Source organism: Paramisgurnus dabryanus, chromosome 24, assembly GCF_030506205.2.
Source record: "Paramisgurnus dabryanus chromosome 24, PD_genome_1.1, whole genome shotgun sequence".
Classification (NCBI taxonomy): domain Eukaryota; kingdom Metazoa; phylum Chordata; class Actinopteri; order Cypriniformes; family Cobitidae; genus Paramisgurnus; species Paramisgurnus dabryanus.
Genome location: NC_133360.1, coordinates 22,362,868 through 22,380,420, shown reverse-complemented (window position 1 = coordinate 22,380,420; position 17,553 = coordinate 22,362,868). Strand labels below are relative to the sequence as shown.

At 34.3% G+C, this 17,553-nt stretch overlaps 1 protein-coding gene across 1 annotated transcript in view; it reads left to right on the top strand.

Annotated features, from left to right (window-relative positions):
• The first annotated feature begins 4,487 nt into the window (after positions 1-4,487).
• Positions 4,488-17,553, top strand: part of cp (ceruloplasmin) — a 16,031-nt gene continuing 2,965 nt past the window's right edge. The window contains exons 1-16 of the mRNA XM_065259476.2: positions 4,488-4,664; positions 7,181-7,425; positions 7,562-7,774; positions 8,747-8,920; positions 10,505-10,759; positions 11,778-11,943; positions 12,024-12,163; positions 12,655-12,795; positions 13,332-13,376; positions 13,489-13,703; positions 13,943-14,093; positions 14,180-14,392; positions 16,217-16,424; positions 16,827-16,966; positions 17,061-17,189; positions 17,387-17,493. Coding sequence (XP_065115548.1) covers positions 4,507-4,664; positions 7,181-7,425; positions 7,562-7,774; positions 8,747-8,920; positions 10,505-10,759; positions 11,778-11,943; positions 12,024-12,163; positions 12,655-12,795; positions 13,332-13,376; positions 13,489-13,703; positions 13,943-14,093; positions 14,180-14,392; positions 16,217-16,424; positions 16,827-16,966; positions 17,061-17,189; positions 17,387-17,493 — 2,700 coding nt within the window. The 5' untranslated portion in view covers positions 4,488-4,506. The remainder of the gene's footprint in view (positions 4,665-7,180; positions 7,426-7,561; positions 7,775-8,746; positions 8,921-10,504; positions 10,760-11,777; positions 11,944-12,023; positions 12,164-12,654; positions 12,796-13,331; positions 13,377-13,488; positions 13,704-13,942; positions 14,094-14,179; positions 14,393-16,216; positions 16,425-16,826; positions 16,967-17,060; positions 17,190-17,386; positions 17,494-17,553) is intronic.

The window sequence follows — 17,553 nt, the reverse complement described above, 5'->3', positions numbered from 1 at the left end:
AGACTTATTTTCTAGGGTTGTTTTGCTCATCAAGAAAAAGCATCTTCATTTATGAATTTTTAGAAATTTTTACTGAAAACAAGACAAAAATACTAAGAATTGTTTTGTTGAAAATCATTTTCTGCAGTGCACACAATACAAAAAACAGTGAAACGTTTTGCTGTACACTGCAAAAAATTATTTTTAAGAAAAAAATAATAATATTTTTGTCTTGTTTTCAGTAAAAATATCAAAAAATTCTTAATTAAGATGATTTTTCTTGATGAGAAAAATGACCCAAGAAAATAAGTCTAGTTTTTAGACCAATAATATCAAATTTAAGTGATTTTGGGGATAAAACATGCAAAAAAAAAATCTGCCAATGGGGTAAGAAAAAAATCTTGGACATTTGTCTTAAACACTAAATTCAAGAAAAATTCAAGAAAAAATTGCTTACCGTTCTGCTCATCAAGAAAAAGCATCTTAATTTAAGAATTTTTTAGATATTTTACTGAAAACAAGACAAAAATACAAAAAAATGTTTTTCTTGAAAATAATTTTTTGCAGTGTATGTATCAAGACATTTTCAGCTAAATCTATATTATTAGTAGGTTTTCTGTAAAGAACAACTATCAGTATTATTCACACATAAATGTATTTTTATTGAGTATTGTTTGTTTTGTACACTAAGTTTTGTAAGTTATTTTGTAATTATTGAAAGTAATAGAAAAATAATATGTCCCTAATAGTTGTGTTATGTTTAAACACACTTTTAATGAATAAATGTCTCATTTTAGAGTACTGTTTTTGTTTTATCGAGCTTTTGTGGACCTTGTTACTTTGTATTTCAACATTTTCAGATTAACTAAAGCATCAGTACAGTAAACAATAGTTGTTTTTCATAAAGCCTCGTGATCCTCTTACATCAGTAATCTACGCAACAGACGTGACACCACAGCACGTATCTAAAGCTTCAGGCCTAAAACATGTAAGCAGAAGAAAAAAAGGACCAGCTATATTTCTAAGATACGTGTAAGTGAAGATTTTATAAAGGCTGATATAGTCAGCATTCATATAAACTGATATGTATGTGTATATATATATATATATATATAAATTACAAATCCCTATTATAAGCCTCCATTTTAACCAAAGTGATGCTCTAATATGTCATTGGAGAACTGGTTCTCTTGGTTTCCTGCAGCCCCGATTGCTTGCTCACTGTGAGACGGCTGACATTAGCTTAGCTTAGCATTTTGTGAATTCTGTTCAGTAGTTTGCCTGCGCATTCAGATCTTAATGATTAATGGTAAACGAACATGGCTTGCTGTCCTCGAAGGGAGTTTGTACCTGAGCTCTGAACCTTCAAAGAGAACGAACCTGAGGCCGGGGGTCAAGCCCCAAGTTTAACAAAGAGGACGAAAGAGAGCAGTGAAGGTGGAGATGGGGAGGAGGAGGGATAGCGGAAAAATTGCAGCTGGAGACGGAGGCCTGAAGGCTGCCTTTTATGTAAGCAATAAGGCAGGGCCGGCCCTGGGCATAGGCGGAATAGGCAAATGCTAAGGGCGCCGCTGACCCGTTGGGGCGTCCGTCCGCCGAAATTATCATTTTTATTAATATATATATATATATATATATATATATATATATATATATATATATATATATATATACACATTTAACTATAAATATTTAAGTTTGCACAAATAAACAGCACTTATTAATGAATTATTAGTAGCATAGTATCTCGGGAGATCGTGCTCATTAAATAGTTCTGTGGCTATACTGCATTGAAGCGGCAGTTTAAAGTATAAACCCAGAATTTGTCTAGAAAACGTCTAGATTTAAAATAAACAGGCCTCTAGGAAAAGTATCTACTAATCTTTTTTTATCTAAGTCATAGATGTAACAATGAATCGTCTATAAAAAGTCATTGTTCATAGTCATACTCATTGCAAGAGTAACAAAAATCTATTTGATGCAAAACTCAGTTTTGGAAAAAGGTAAGTTTCATAAAAAATGTGATGTTTTCTCAAGTAAAACAAAATTTTGATATCTTCTACATTGCGTTACTTAAAGGAACAGTATGTAGGATTGTGTCCAAAACTGGTATTGCAATCACAAAACGTGTGGCTAAAACTGGTACTGCAGTCACACAGCTGCTGGCCAATATACCAAACGACAACATAAACATCAGTTGAGGGCTGCAACTCCACTTTTTAAATGACAATATCCTGGCCAGACTGCTGTTGTCAGTGATATAAGTATTTGAAATGAAAATGATTTCTTAATCTCTAGTGACATTTCAGGGCCATTTAATGATTAATTGATATAAATTTCTTACATACTGTTCCTTTAAGAGAAATGTCCTGTGTAAGTTAAAGTCACATCCGACGAGTTTAAAGCCCTAGAGTATGAAAATCTGACCTTTTTCATGTTTTAGTGCTATAATCGGGTCCCCGGTGCTTCTATCAACCTAGAAAACATGAAAAAGATCAACCCAGTAACTTAGTTTTGGTGCACCATTCTTTGCAAGCACATGAAAAATTAGGTCATTGAAATTTGTCTCCCCTTATGATGTCAGAAGGGGATCTTATTATAATAATGCCACCCCTTAATCTTCACTATCCAACCACAGCACTGCCATTAGTGCAGAAAGAAAGAGAGAGAGAGAAAATAATTCACAGCACAATTGAGTTTAAATTTCAACAAATCACCACCATTGCGATCAGTGTTTGCATTTGATCAGCTCATTTGCATTTTAAAGGACACACCCCAAACAGCACATTTTTGCTCGCACCTACGAAGTGGCAATTTTAACATGCTATAATATATTATTTGTGGGGTATTTTGAGCTAAAACTTCACATATGTACTCTGGGGACACCAAAGATTTATTTGACATCTTTAAAAAGTCTTGTTACATGGGACTCATACACTACAGGTTATAGCAATAGATAATAATAATATGGGTTCAGAACTGAAATTTCTTTACATGAACTGGGCATACCTGTCAACATCTTTCCAAACACACTCTTACAAAATTAACCATATTTTTTATAATAAAAGTGTAATACCCATCTGTAAAACCTTGGTTGTTACTATAGCGAAAACCTTTGGTAATGTGGTAACCGTGGTTTAACTGTACACTGCAAAAAAATTATTTTCATGAAAACAAAGTCTTAGTATTTTTGTCTGTTTTTAGTAAAAATATCTAAAAATTCTTAAATTAAAATGCTTTTTCTTGATGAGCAAAACGACCCAAGAAAATAAGTCTAGTTTTTAGAACTAAAATATCAAATTTAAGTGATTTTGTGCATAAAACAAGCAAAAAAATCTGCCAATGGGGTAAGCAAAAAAATCTTGAAAATGTTTCTTAAACAGTTAATTCAAGAAAAATTCAAGAAAAATTCAAGAAAGATTTTTTTGCTTGTTTTATGCACAAAATCACTTAAATTTGATATTTTAGTTCTAAAAACTAGACTTATTTTCTTGGGTCATTGCACTGCAAAAAAAATATTTTCAAGAAGTTTTCTTAGTATTTTTGTCTTGTTTTCAGTAAAAATATCTAAAAAAATCTTAAATTAAGATGCTTTTTCTTGAAAAGCAAAATGACCCAAGAAAATAAGTCTAGTTTTTAGACCAAAAATATCAAATTTAAGTGATTTTGTGCATAAAACAAGCAAAAAAAATCTGCCAATGGGGTAAGCAAAAAAATCTTGAAAATTTTTCTTAAACACTAAATTCAAGATAAATTAGCTTACCCCAATGGCAGATTTTTTTGCTTGTTTTATGCACAAAATCACTTAAATTTGATATTTTTGGTCTAAAAACTAGACTTATTTTCTTGGGTCGTTTTGCTCATCAAGAAAAAGCGTCTTAATTTAAGAATTTTTAGATATTTTTATTGAAAACAAGACAAAAACAAACGGAAAAAAAAATCTTGAAAATAATTTGTTAGTAAATTTGTTTTTATTTGTAGTAAAATCATGGTTAATTTTCATAAGGGCAGAGTAAGTATTGGTAAATATTTGACTTTTTATCAGGTCAACCTCAACAGAAGCAAATTCCCAAAACCATATTGATTTCGTTTTCAAAAAAAAAAACCAAATAGAGGAAATGTTACGTAATGCAAACAAAGTCTTTTATGAGATGCTGTTCACATCCAACGTGGACAAACACTTGAGCATCTTTAAAATAATCTCATTATGACAACTCCCATTATATTTTTGGTATTGGGTTTTGTCCAAACAAAACAATATGATTTTTCTTCCAAATTGAATGAATGAAAAAGCCAAACAAGTCATATTAACAACCTTCAGCTTTGTTGTAAGTTTACTGCCAGCTGGAGTTTCCCAGATCTGATAGAGTTGAGTAAGTAACACTATATTTAAAGGGTCATTGACTGTCTCATGGTCTGATATGTCAATGATCTCTTGCCCTCTGTTCATCTCTTGTGATGATTGGCTGACCGATGTCACCCATCAACATTTAAAAGAGTGAAGCAATCGCTTGATTCTGATCCGACATGAAGCGTCTGCAGTTGAATTTGTTGGTGGTTTTGTGTTCTGCTGGTATTGTGTCATGTATCACCAGAGACTATTACTTTGCTATTAAAGAAATTCAGTGGGATTATGCACCGACTGGTAGAAATGTCATTCGGAACAAAACCATCAAAGAAGATGAGTGAGTACAAATACTTTTGAGTAAAATATACATCGGTTCATGACTTAAGTCCGTGAGACGCGACTTTATACTGTTGATTTAAACCTAAATACTCACACGTTATTTGTAGTTTAAAACAGAATAATCATTGTAGCATGAAATGCAATTAAACTTTAAAACTGTAATATTACATGTATCATTAGTTAATGGTCTTTGGTATATTAAGCATCACTTTAATTATTGTTTCTGAAGCAGAGGTTTTCGACCCTGCTCCTGGTGAGCCACTGTCCTGCAAAGTTCACCGTGATTAAACACACCTGAACAAACAAATCGAGGTCTCCAGGATCAATTACAAGCAGGTGTGTCGGTGCAGGGTTGAAAAAAATTTTACAGGCCAGTGGTCCAAAGGGAAGCTCCAGTGTTGGGTCACAAAGGGACAAACTCCGCTATTGGGTTAAAATAACCCAGATACTGTTTATAATTGACCCAAAAATGGGTTAAATAACCCAGCATTAAAAGCCAACAGGTTAGGATGTAACATTAGAGATTAAACCAGGAATTCTATTGAAATACACTGCAAAAAATTATTTTCAAGAAAATAAATTCATATTATTTTTGAAAATACCTTTTAAATATTTTTACTGAAAACAAGGGACAAGAAAATGTTTTAACAAAAAAAATCTTAAACATTTTTCTTAAACACCAAATTCAAGAAAAATTTGCTTACCCCATCAGGAGATTTTTTTGCTTGTTTTATGCACAAAATCACTTAAATTAGATATTTTTGGTCTATAAACTTATTTTCTTAGGTAGTTTTGCTCATCAAAAAAAGCATCTTCATTAAAGAATTTTTTGATATTTTTACTGAAAGCAAGACAAAAATACAAACATTTTTTTTCTTGAAAATCATTTTTTGCAGTGCACACACACATGATGTAAAGTGTTATTTATATATAAACAGGCTTTTTTAATTTGTGTGTAAACATAAAACTTTTATAGTAGTTTTAGAACAAACACGTAAATATAAGGAAGAAATAATAGAAAACAGGAAAATTATGAAATATTTAATAAACGTTATTATATAGAATACATGATAGTATTGCTTTTATATGTACTGAACCGATTCAGACTGTAAAAATAATTGATTTACCAATAAAAACAATACATAAACATTACATACACTGTAAAAAAATTCTGTAGAAATTACAATGTTATTGCGCTGGGTTGCCGGTAATTTACCGTAGATTTAAATTTATGTTATTTACTGGCAAGAGTTTGTTCAAAGTTAAATACATTTTAAATATTAACAAGTCTTTATCTTTACAGAATAGAATTATAAAATTACAGCCTCATGCAAAGCATTCTGGGAATCATAAATAATCATCAACCATTTTCTGTTTTTTGCTTCAGATTTTGTTTCCCAGAATGTTTTGTTTGATGCTGTTTTTTTTTTTTTAGTTTTACTCTTTAAAGACAAAGACTTGTAAATGTTTAATGTTCATTTAACTTTGAACAAAATGTTGCCAGTTAAAAACATAAATTTAAATCTACGGTAAGTTACCGGAAACCCAGCTGCAATTTCTATGGATTTTTTTACAGTGTACATGCACACATATCAGTAGCCAAGCCATTTAAACTTTTAATTTATCTAAAAAATAAACGTAACGTGGTGAAAACGTTTTAAAGGTGACATAGAATGATTGAACGGGGTATTTATCCTTGTTCTGTGATGTGACATGTAGACAAAAAAATTTTTGTTTGGGTCTGTAAAGCCTTAGAAGCTTCCTAAAAACCTATCTCAAAAAGCTCTATTAGGGTGGGGGATTTGAAACAAGTGGTTTTGCACCTATTTGGCTCCCCCTACTGGCTTAACTTGCAATCTCATTACTGATTGGCTGACTTTGCTGCCACTCAAAAAATGTAGCCAATTATTTTAAAGTGGAGGGCAGGGAGATGCTTGTGATGTCATAAGCATCAGTTTTTCAGATTGGGCCGTTTTCTGGCTGACATTTTTTTAAAAGAGGAAATTCTATGAGACTGAGATGTTTAGCACTTTTTGTATGTTCGTGAATGCGGGTAGACTACCATTATTCAACAAAGACAAGGTTAAAATGTTTTTTCATTCTCTGTCCCCTTTAAGAAAAATTTCACTAAAGGGAAACATAGGGGAATCAGACTTCGACAGAACACCGGATCCATAAAAATCACGGTTTAATGCAAAAACACTTTTCACGGCTACTGTGGAGCTGTCACTTTCTGCAACCAGTTTGGCTCCGCCCACAAAAAATGTCATCTCTGTTTGCAAAAACGAAAGTGGTCTATTCAGAAACAAATCTTAAAATATCAACACTATCTCACGAGAATTCATACATATTTTACGAGTTGGCTAATTTGAATGAATTTATACGACCACTTTCGTAAGTTTGTGTACGATTTGCCTTGACCCCTGTGAGGGTGAGGTTAGGGGTTTGGTTTCGTTGTTGTTGTTTTTTTATGAGAATCTGTGAATTGATCAGTATTTTTACATGTTTCAACAGACATGCACGAGTGTTTCTGGAGAAAGGAGAACAGCGAATTGGTCGGGTCTATAAGAAGGCTGTGTATCAGCAATATACTGATGCCACCTACAGACAGGAGATAGAAAAACCCAAATGGTTGGGCTTCTTAGGTCCTCTTATCAGTGCTGAGGAAGATGATACAGTTATTGTACACTTGAAGAACATGGCCACACGGGCATACTCCATCCACGCTCATGGACTCAGTTACAACAAGACCAGTGAAGGTTTGTGCTGCAATGAAACTTTAAATGGGTCATTTGTGAAATACTCTTCATTGGCAGGGAAGAGTTTTCTCTTAATTGATGAGATAACTCATCAATGGCGGCGAAAGAGTTAAAACCCTGTGTACTGTTTCTTCAGGGGCACTTTATCCTGATTCAACAGAAAAGGCTGAAAAAGCAGATGATGCTGTGGCTCCTGGGAAATCCTTCTCCTATATTTGGACTCTGCCTGCTTCCCACACCCCTGGAAAAGAGGACACAAACTGTCTGACAAGAATTTATCATTCACATGTTAATGCACCTAAAGACATCTCGTCTGGTCTGATTGGACCTCTCATCATATGTAAAAAAGGTACCACATTCACTTAGCTGTGTGGCCAGAAGTCTATATATTCTTTCATTGTCCCAGAAGAAGCAAATATCCCAACAACAGACTACGTGAGTGATTGCTGTTGATTTTATTGAGCATTAAATCAATCTTGAACAGTCTATCCTCTCCATGTGATGTTTAAAAGGACAGTAAGTCACTGACATTCAGCTCTGACTCTGGGATGCACTGCTTACATTTTGTCTACAGTAGTCAGTTCAATAAACTGAACCCAGATAGCAATAGATAGAGCAGGTGTCTCCAACCCTGCTCCTGGTGAGCTACCATCCTGCAGACTTTAAGTCCAACCCAGCTCCAACACACCTGTCTGTAATTATCAAGCAACCCTGAACACCTTCATTAGATGGTTCACCCGTGTTTGATTGGGGTTGCAGGTAAAATCTGCAGGACAGTAGCTCACGAGGAGCAGGGTTGGAGAACCCCGAGATAGAGGTACACCGGAGCATCAAGTGGTGAGAATTGCAACCAACTCACCCCTCATATCAAGATGCATATGGTAGCCGCCACAGGACAAACACGTTATCGTCTAAGACAAATTAGTGACAAAACACACTCTGTAGAACAGTTTGTCCGTTAAGGGCTACTTTAGAAATGACGGCGACTTCCATGTAAGGCAGGGGTGGCCATTCCTGGTCCTGAGGGCCACTGTCCTGCAAAGTTTAGCTCTAAACACACCTGAATTCAATGCCATTTCCATATTGCAGCTTTTGATTAGTTTTTCAGGTGTGTTTGATTAGAGTTTTCAGCTATGCAGGACAGTGGCCCTCCAGGACCAGGAATTCCCACCCCTCATGTAAGGGGACCCCCTAAAAACTTTTATTATGTGAGGTACGCTACTGATAGAAGAGATCCTTCTAAAAGTTACACAATGCTTGTTTAACAGAAGTTTTGAAATATAATATCTGGATGATTCTTATCCTTTTGTGTAATTCTCAGGCAGTTTGGATGTTCATGGTGATAAGTCAGCTGACTATCTTTACACCCTTATGTTTACCGTGTCTGATGAGAACCTCAGCTGGTATCTGGATGAAAACATTAAGACGCACTGCTCAGCAGCCACCAAAGTCAGCAAAGATGATGAGGGCTTTCAGGAAAGCAATAAAATGCACTGTGAGTACATAAAGAAGTCAATAATGTTTTGTTATAACTATGAACAATCTAGACTACTGAAGGTTGTGTTCTGATATGGAACAATATCCAGTAAACTTTCCAAACAACTGTTTCCAACATGATCTCACTGCATGTAAAGTAAGACAAAGAGGTCAGGTGATGTAGCGTTATGTCACCAAGACAAAGGAAGCATCAGACATCCTCATATCTTTAGGTGTGTTCGACTTCATGCGGCGCTGCGCAGACCGATCGGCGGCTGACTTGAAGCAGTGCATTCCGGTTAGTAATCTTGTCCGACTTCAGCTGGCGCTGCAGGCACGTGACTGTGTCATATGGTTTTTAAGTACCGCGAGAGACACCTCGCGGTACAGTGGGACACCTCTCATACAGGCTGGGGGAGTTATCATATACTAATTACCAAGGCGGGTTGCATTTGCATAAGTTTTTCAGGTTGTCACAGCATACCCTGCTTTGATTCCAGGACAAACTGCTCTCATTGAGGTTCAGCAAGGCAGAAGTACAGGACTGTTTATCTTGGTCAAGTCAACTAAACTCACTGTCCACTTTGGTTCTATTCTTTAGGACTGGATGCAGTAATACAGATGTGGCTGAGGAATCTGCATATATTTTCCTTTATAGTTCCGCTCCTGGGGGTTCTAGCAAGGGTAAAGGAGAATGAAGGATGGTTGTAGCATATGGCCCTGTTTTGGCCTGCCTCGGTATGGTTCTTATAAATAGTATCTTTGCTGGGAAATTCTAAACAGGAGTGACTTTCTGTCTCATGTGTGGTGTACCATTTGTCACCACATCACTTGAGATATAGAAAATGTGGGTTTGGCATCTGAGGGGTACCCACTGCTACATTCTGATCTCTCAACTGAAGCGGTTGACTTCTTTCCGAACATTAGAGCTCCCTCTACAAGGTACCTGTATGCACTGAAGTAGTGACTCTTAAGAGCTACTGTTTCTTCAAGAGTGGCTTTCTGTAGGGTTGGCTCTCTTAAGGTCTATGTGGCTGATCATATGTGAGACAGGTGTCATTTGATGATACTTAGGGAGATTTTTCTAGTATTTCACTCTTTATGTGGTGCCTGTCCAACAACAGTTACTTTCTGAGGATTTTGTGCTTGTATTTTGCTCCAGGACTGGTCAATAATTTCTTGCACCTTAAACAGAGGTGCCTCAAAAATAAACGTGTTAGTAATGTTGGATCAAGGATGAATCGCACCAGCATATGAGGTGCGCTGTTGACCATCACCTGTGACCCATATTGCCAAAACCAAGATGCTGGACAATAGGGTACCACAAGTGATGCATGCCAGAGCGTTGTTAACTTTGGTCTGCACTGGATGATGCAAATGCCATTTTATGGTCCTGGTTATATAACAGGCTACAACACCTAATCTCTTCTACAAAGGCAATATTAAAACAGGAAAATAACAAAAACCTTTCAACAATTTTTAAAACAAGAAAAACTTATTTTGATCTTAATGACTTACTAATGATAACTATGATATTCTTCTGTGTTCTGGAGTTGTAAGGATAAATCAGAAATCTCCTCTTTCTCTTACAATATTACTGTAGCTATTAACGGTTATGTCTACGGTAATCTGCCGGATCTCAGTATGTGTATGGGCAATAAGATCCACTGGCACCTGTTTGGGATGGGAAATGAGGTGGACATCCACTCGGCATACTTTCATGGTCAGGTCTTGACAGACAAAACCCACCATGTTGACACGGTCAGTCTGTTCCCGGCCACATTTGTCAATGTAGAGATGGTTGCAGATAATCCTGGCCAGTGGCTTCTCAGCTGTCAAGTCAACGATCACCTGGAAGGTAAAGTAATATTTCTCACATTTCTTAATGTTGTCACTATAATAATGTTATTTTGCTTGGTTTCCAGTTAACTCCTGTTATATGACATGAGGGTGAATAAATGAACAGAAATGAGTTGTACTTGGAAAGCTGCACTGCAAAAAATTATTTTCAAGAAAAAAATGTCTTAGTATTTTTGTCTTGTTTTCAGTAAAAATATCTAAAAATTCTTGAATTAAGATGCTTTTTCTTGATGAGCAAAACGACCCAAGAAAATAAGTCAGATTTTTTTGCTTGTTTTATGCACAAAATCACTTAAATTAGAAATTTTTGGTCTAAAATCTAAACTTATTTTCTTGGGTATTTTTGCTTATCAAGAAAAAACATCTTAATTTAAGAATTTTTAGATATTTTTACTAAAAACAAGACAAAAATAAGAATTTTTTACTTGAAAATCATTTTTTGCGGTGTGAATGCTGAGTAACTACACATAAACCAGCTTGAGCTTGAGCTTAAACTTGTATACTGCAAAAAATAATTTTCAATAAAACAATTCTTAGTATTTTTGTCTTGTTTTCAGTCAAAATATCTAAAAATTCTTAAATTAAGATGCGTTTTCTTGATGAGCAAAACGATCCAATAAATTAAGTCTAGTTTTTAGACCAAAATATCAAATTTAAGTGATTTTGTGCATAAAACAAGCAAAAAAATCTGCCAATGGGGTAAGAATTTTTTTGTATTTCTTGTTTTATGCACAAAATCACTTAAATTTGATATTTTTGGTCTTTAAACTAGACTAATATTCTTTGGTCATTTTGCTCATCAAGAAAAAGCATTTTAATTTAAGAATTTTTAGATATTTTTACTAAAAACAAGACAAAAATACTAGAATGTTTTTCTCTTGAAAAATCATTTTTTGCAGTGCATATCTATGAAAAATTAAAACCGTTCAGGGAGCAAGATAGCGAAATTGCTAAAAGTCTACAGATTGAAATGTTTCGCATTAACGCCATTTCTCTCAATTTTTCTCTCTTTTCAGCTGGCATGCAGGCCATTTTTGAGATAAAGAAGTGTTTTCCAAATGTACATAAACCCAGACCATTTGGAGAAGTGCGACAGTATTACATTGCAGCTGAAGAAGTCATCTGGGATTATGGGCCCACAGGGATAAACCAGTATACAGGAAAAAAACTTACAGATGACAGGTATTATTATTTTCTTAACTTCTCAGTCAAGTACTGTTGAAGAAGATAAGCATTGATCATGGAGGTTTTTGTCTCTACAGTGCGTCTGATATTTTCTTTGACAACCGTAATGACCGCATTGGTGGCAAATACAAGAAGGTCCAATATATTGAGTACACAGATGACACATTCAGCAAACGTAAAGAGAGAACAACTGAGGAGCAACATCTGGGCATTCTGGGTAATACATTTGTTTTTGTATTTTTTTATTACAGTTATCTGGACCATGCCATATAGGCAAAAATGACAAAGAGCTGATGATATTACGCAGTGCCCAAAATAGTCCCCAGCTATTGAAAGTTACCAAGGGGACCACTTTCAGGTGCTGCGTAATATCATTGCACCTGCTGCAGCCATGTTACGGCCGCAAAGTCCTTGATTATTACGCCAAAATGAGAGTATCGTTTCTAGCCATATCTGCCTAGAAAATCGCAACTTTTAATTTTCTGTCAGTCTTAGTACACGATGTTACTACAGAAGAGTCAAGTTTTAAATATGAAAAATATCGAAATGTTTTGGTTGTTGTTTAGCATGATGCTAATGGTCTAATCAGATTCAATGGATTATGCTAAGCTATGCTAAAAGTGATACCGCCAGTGTTTCTTTAACACTAGAATGATGGTTTGTGCTGGCCCTAACATTTCAAATGAAGCCATATGGTTTGTTATTCAGGTCCGGTCATCAGAGCAGAGGAAGAGGACACAATAAAAGTAACATTCAGAAATAAAGCTAACAGACCTTTCAGTATTCAACCTCATGGAGTGCAATACAGTATTGAGATGGATGGCACTCTTTATCACAATGTCCTTGAAGGTAAAGAATCAATTTCTTCCTCTGTATATAATAATTACACTGCAAAAAATTATTTTCAAGAAAAGAAATCTTAGTATTTTTGTCTTGTTTTCAGTAAAAATATCTAAAAAATCTTAAATTAAGATGCTTTTTCTTGATGAGCAAAATTACTCTAGAAAATAAGTCTAGTTTTTAGAACAAAAATATCAAATTTAAGTGATTTTGTGCATAAAACAATAAAAAAAATCTGCCAATAGGGTACGCTAATTTTTCTTGAATTTTTCTTGAGTTTATTGTGTAAGAAAAATTTTCAAGATTTTTGCTTACCCCATTGGAAGATTTTTTTTGCTTGTTTTATGCACAAAATCACTGAAATTTGATATTTTTGTTCTAAAAAATAGACTTATTTTCTTGGGTTGTTTTGCTCATCAAGAAAAAGCATCTTAATTTATGATTTTTTTGTATTTTTGTCTTGTTTTTAGTAAAAATATCTAAGTAAGAAAGTCATTTTTTGCAGTGTATATGTAAATATATAATAATGTAATGTCTTCATACAGAGTCATACACTGAGAAGAAGCTCCGGGAACTCAAGAAAGAAGCAAGTAAGACCAAAAACTACTTATATATTCTCCTTACCAAATGGCAAAGTATGCTATTATTGAATGTAATATAGTATCAATGTACTTTACTGAAGATTGTATTGACTTCATTCAGGAGTAATTAAGCCACTGCCTGCAGCAATGGTCCTTCCTGACACCACCTATCAGTATGAATGGGTGGTGCCTAAGGGTGGAGGACCAACCCAAAATGACCCAGATTGCATCACATATCTGTACTACTCTGCTGTCGATCCCATCCAAGACACAAACTCAGGACTGATTGGACCGCTTCTCATCTGCAAGCCAAAATCTTTGAAATCTGGGAAACAGGTGAGGTCCAGATAGGACATGATGATGATAATAAATTATCTTTGCTCATTTTGCAGGATAATCTGCAGAATTTGGTGAATCGAGGTTAAACATGGATTATATAGAGAGAATTAATATTTGAGATCCTTTTTAACTGAGCCAAATGATTTCAGAGGCGTTTCTCACAAAGTTTTGTGGGGTCCTGGCTGTTTCAGATAATATGATATAATAATACAGAATTATATGCATTCTCATTACAGAAGAATGTAAAAAAAGAGTTTCACCTTCTTGCCACTGTTTTTGATGAGAACTTGAGTTGGTATTTGGATGACAACATCAACAGATACACGAAACAGCCCAAATCTGTTGATAAAGAGAATGAAGATTTTCAGGAGTCCAATAAAATGCACTGTAAGCGCCAGTCCTAAATAAAACATACATTTACATTTCTCTTGTTTAGTATTTTACTCAAACAAATCTGAACTGTTTATTCACAGCACTCAATGGATACATGTATGGAAATCTGAAAGGCTTGAATATGTGTAAAGGTGATACAGTGTCTTGGCATCTGTCTGGTCTGGGATCAGAGGTAGACATCCATGGACTCTACTTTGCAGGCAACAGGTTCCTCTTCGAAGGAACCAGAAGAGACACCATCAGCGTGTTTCCTCATATTTCTCACACTGTTATTATGGAGCCTGACAGCATGGGTAAACATACAGTATATACAGTACCTTCATTCAGCAGACACCTTATACGGAGCCCCTAAGGGGACATGGAGCAAAAATAAAAAAATAAAGTTTACTATCGCGTGTGCACGTGCACTGCAAAAAATGACTTTCTTACTTAGTATTTTTGTCTTGTTTTCAGTAGAAATATCTAAAAATTCTTAAATCAAGATGTATTTTGTTGATGAGCAAATGACCTAAGAAAATAAGTCTAGTTTTTGGACAAAGCAGATCAAATTTACGCAAATTTGTGCTTAAAACAAGCAAAAAAAAAAACTTGTCAATGGAATAATACATTTGTTGCTGAATTTTTCTTGTACACTGCAAAAAATGATTTTCATGAAAAAAAATCTTAGTATTTTTGTCTTGTTTTTAGTAAAAAAGCTATTTTTTCTTGAATTTTTCTTGAATTTAGTGTTTAAGAAAAATGTCAAAGATTTTTTTGCTTACCCCATTGGCAGATTTTTTTGCAAGTTTTATGCACAAAATCACTTAAATTTGATATTTTTGGTCTAAAAACGAGACTAATTTTCTTGGGTCGTTTTGCTTATCAAGAAAAAGCATCTTAATTTAAGAATTTGTATATATTTTTTCTGAAAACACGACAAAAATACTACAAATTTTTTCTTGAAATTTTTTTTTGTAGTGTATTAAGTAAATTCAAGAAAAAAATTCTTATTACACTGGCAGATTTTTTTTTGCTTGGTTTAAGCACAAATTCACTTAGACTTTTTTCTTAGGTCATTTGCTCATCAAAAAAATACATCTTGATTTAAGAATTTATTTATATTTCTACTGAAAACCAGACAAAAATAATAAGAAAAAAAGTCATTTTTTGCAGTGTGAACACTGCAAAAAATTATTTTCAAGAAAAAAATGTCTTAGTATTTTTGTCTTGTTTTCAGAAAAATATCAAAAAATTCTTAAATTGAGATGCTTTCTCTTGATGAGCAAAACGACCCAAGAAAATAAGTCTAGTTTTTAGACCAAAAATATCAAATTTAAGTGATTTTGTGCATAAAACAAGCAAAACAATCTGCCAAAAGGGTAAGCAAAAAAATCTTGAACATTTTTCTTAAACACTAAATTCAAGAAAACTTTGTTTACCCCATTGGCAGATTTTTTTTGCTTTTTTTATGCACAAAATCACTTAAATTTGATATTTTTGGTCTAAAAACTAGATTTATTTTCTTGGGTCGTTTTGCTCATCAACACTGCAAAAAATTATTTTCAAGAAAACATTTTCTTAGTATTTTTGTCTTGTTTTAAGTAAAAATATCTAAAAATTCTTAAATTAAGATGCTTTTTGTTAATGAGCAAAACAACCCAGGAAAATAAGTCTACCTTTTAGACTAAAAATATCAAATTTAAATAATTTTGTGCATCAAACAAGCAAAAAAATCTGCCAATGGGGTAAGGAAATTTTTCTTGAAAATTAGTGTTTAAGAAAAATTTTCAAGATTTTTTGCTTACCCCATTGGCAGATTTTTACTTAAAATAAGACAAAAATACTAAGAAAATGTTTTCTTGAAAATCATTTTTTGCAGTGAAACTATCGCGTGCTCACGTGAAACTATCGCGTGCTCACGTGAAACTTTTGCTTTTAAGTGCGCACGCGAAACTAAACGGGATAGTTTCGCGTGCGCATGGAAAACTAAACTTTATTTAATTTTTGCTCCATGTCCCCTTAGGGGCTCCATAGTATTCTACTTTAGTTATCAATAATTGTAATAATTCTGTATCTTTATGTAACCTCATGACAGTATAGTTAAGTCAATGAATGTGCTGTTCTGATGATGTCTACAGGTCAGTTTGAGGTGGGGTGCAAAACTACAGATCATTATCACGGAGGAATGAGAGCTAACTATACAGTAGAGAAGTGTCACTTCTGGAACCGTCAGTCTGAGGTGATGCTACATCAGAGTAAATATTACATAGCTGCCGTCGAGATGGAGTGGGATTATTCACCCAGCCGTATCTGGGAAGAAAACATGCATCATAATCTGAAGGACAGGTAAAAAGTTAACGTGAATAAATATCAGGATATATTATGATCAATGTTCAGACTGGTCTTTTTAATAAACAACATAAACTTAGTAAAGGTTGTGGAATCCATTCAGCTAAACTCCGGGTTTGGCGATACCACTTTTAGCATAGCTTAGCATAATCCATTGAATCTGATTAGACCATTTAGCATCGTGCTCAAAAATAACCATATTTCCTCCATTAAACTTGACTCTGTATAATAATGTATAGATTCTTTATTCATGAGATCCACATCACTCATGGGTGGAGTTGATACAGTAGTGTCAGCATCTTTTTCCCTTCTTTCAAAGAACCAGCGATGTATGCATTCAGTAAATTGCAACATCTTTAATAAATCATATATATGGTATTTATTTATTAATCGTTTCAGTCCAGGCAATGAGTTCCTGAAAAAAGATGGGAAATTCATTGGTTCAAAATACAAGAAGGTCCTTTACAGAGAGTACACAGATGACAGCTTTACAAAACCAAAAGAGAGACCCGCTGATATGGAACACCTGGGAATTATGGGTAAATATTTACAAAACAAAGCTTGATACATGTTTAAATTCAGTGAAAATATACAATTTTAGGATATAATGCATTGTAATGTTGCTCACCTCAGGACCCATGATCCACGGTAATGTGGGGGAGAAAGTAAAGGTTGTGTTTAAAAACATGGCAAAGAGACCGTACTCCATACACGCTCATGGAGTTAAAACTGACAGTCCTTCTGTCGAGCTTACCCTTCCAGGTATGTGATGATATATACAGTACAATATAAATCTCTTATACTGATGTGCTTTCGTTTCAAAACTCAAAAATAAGACCTAAAGAACCGGTCCAGACATTGTTGTCTTATGAGACTCATTATGTAAATATTGTGATACTATAAATATTTTCAAATCATTTACTTCATTAATAATTTCTCTAATGTGTTGGTCTCCCAAGGTGAAACTAAGTCATATACCTGGTATATCCCAAAAAGTGCTGGACCGACAGAAGAGCAGGAGGAGTGCAGTGTTGGAGCGTATTACTCCACTGTAGATGTTATTAAGGTAACTTTAATGCTTTTCATGAGCTACAATCTGTACATTCTGTAAACCATATGTATTTTT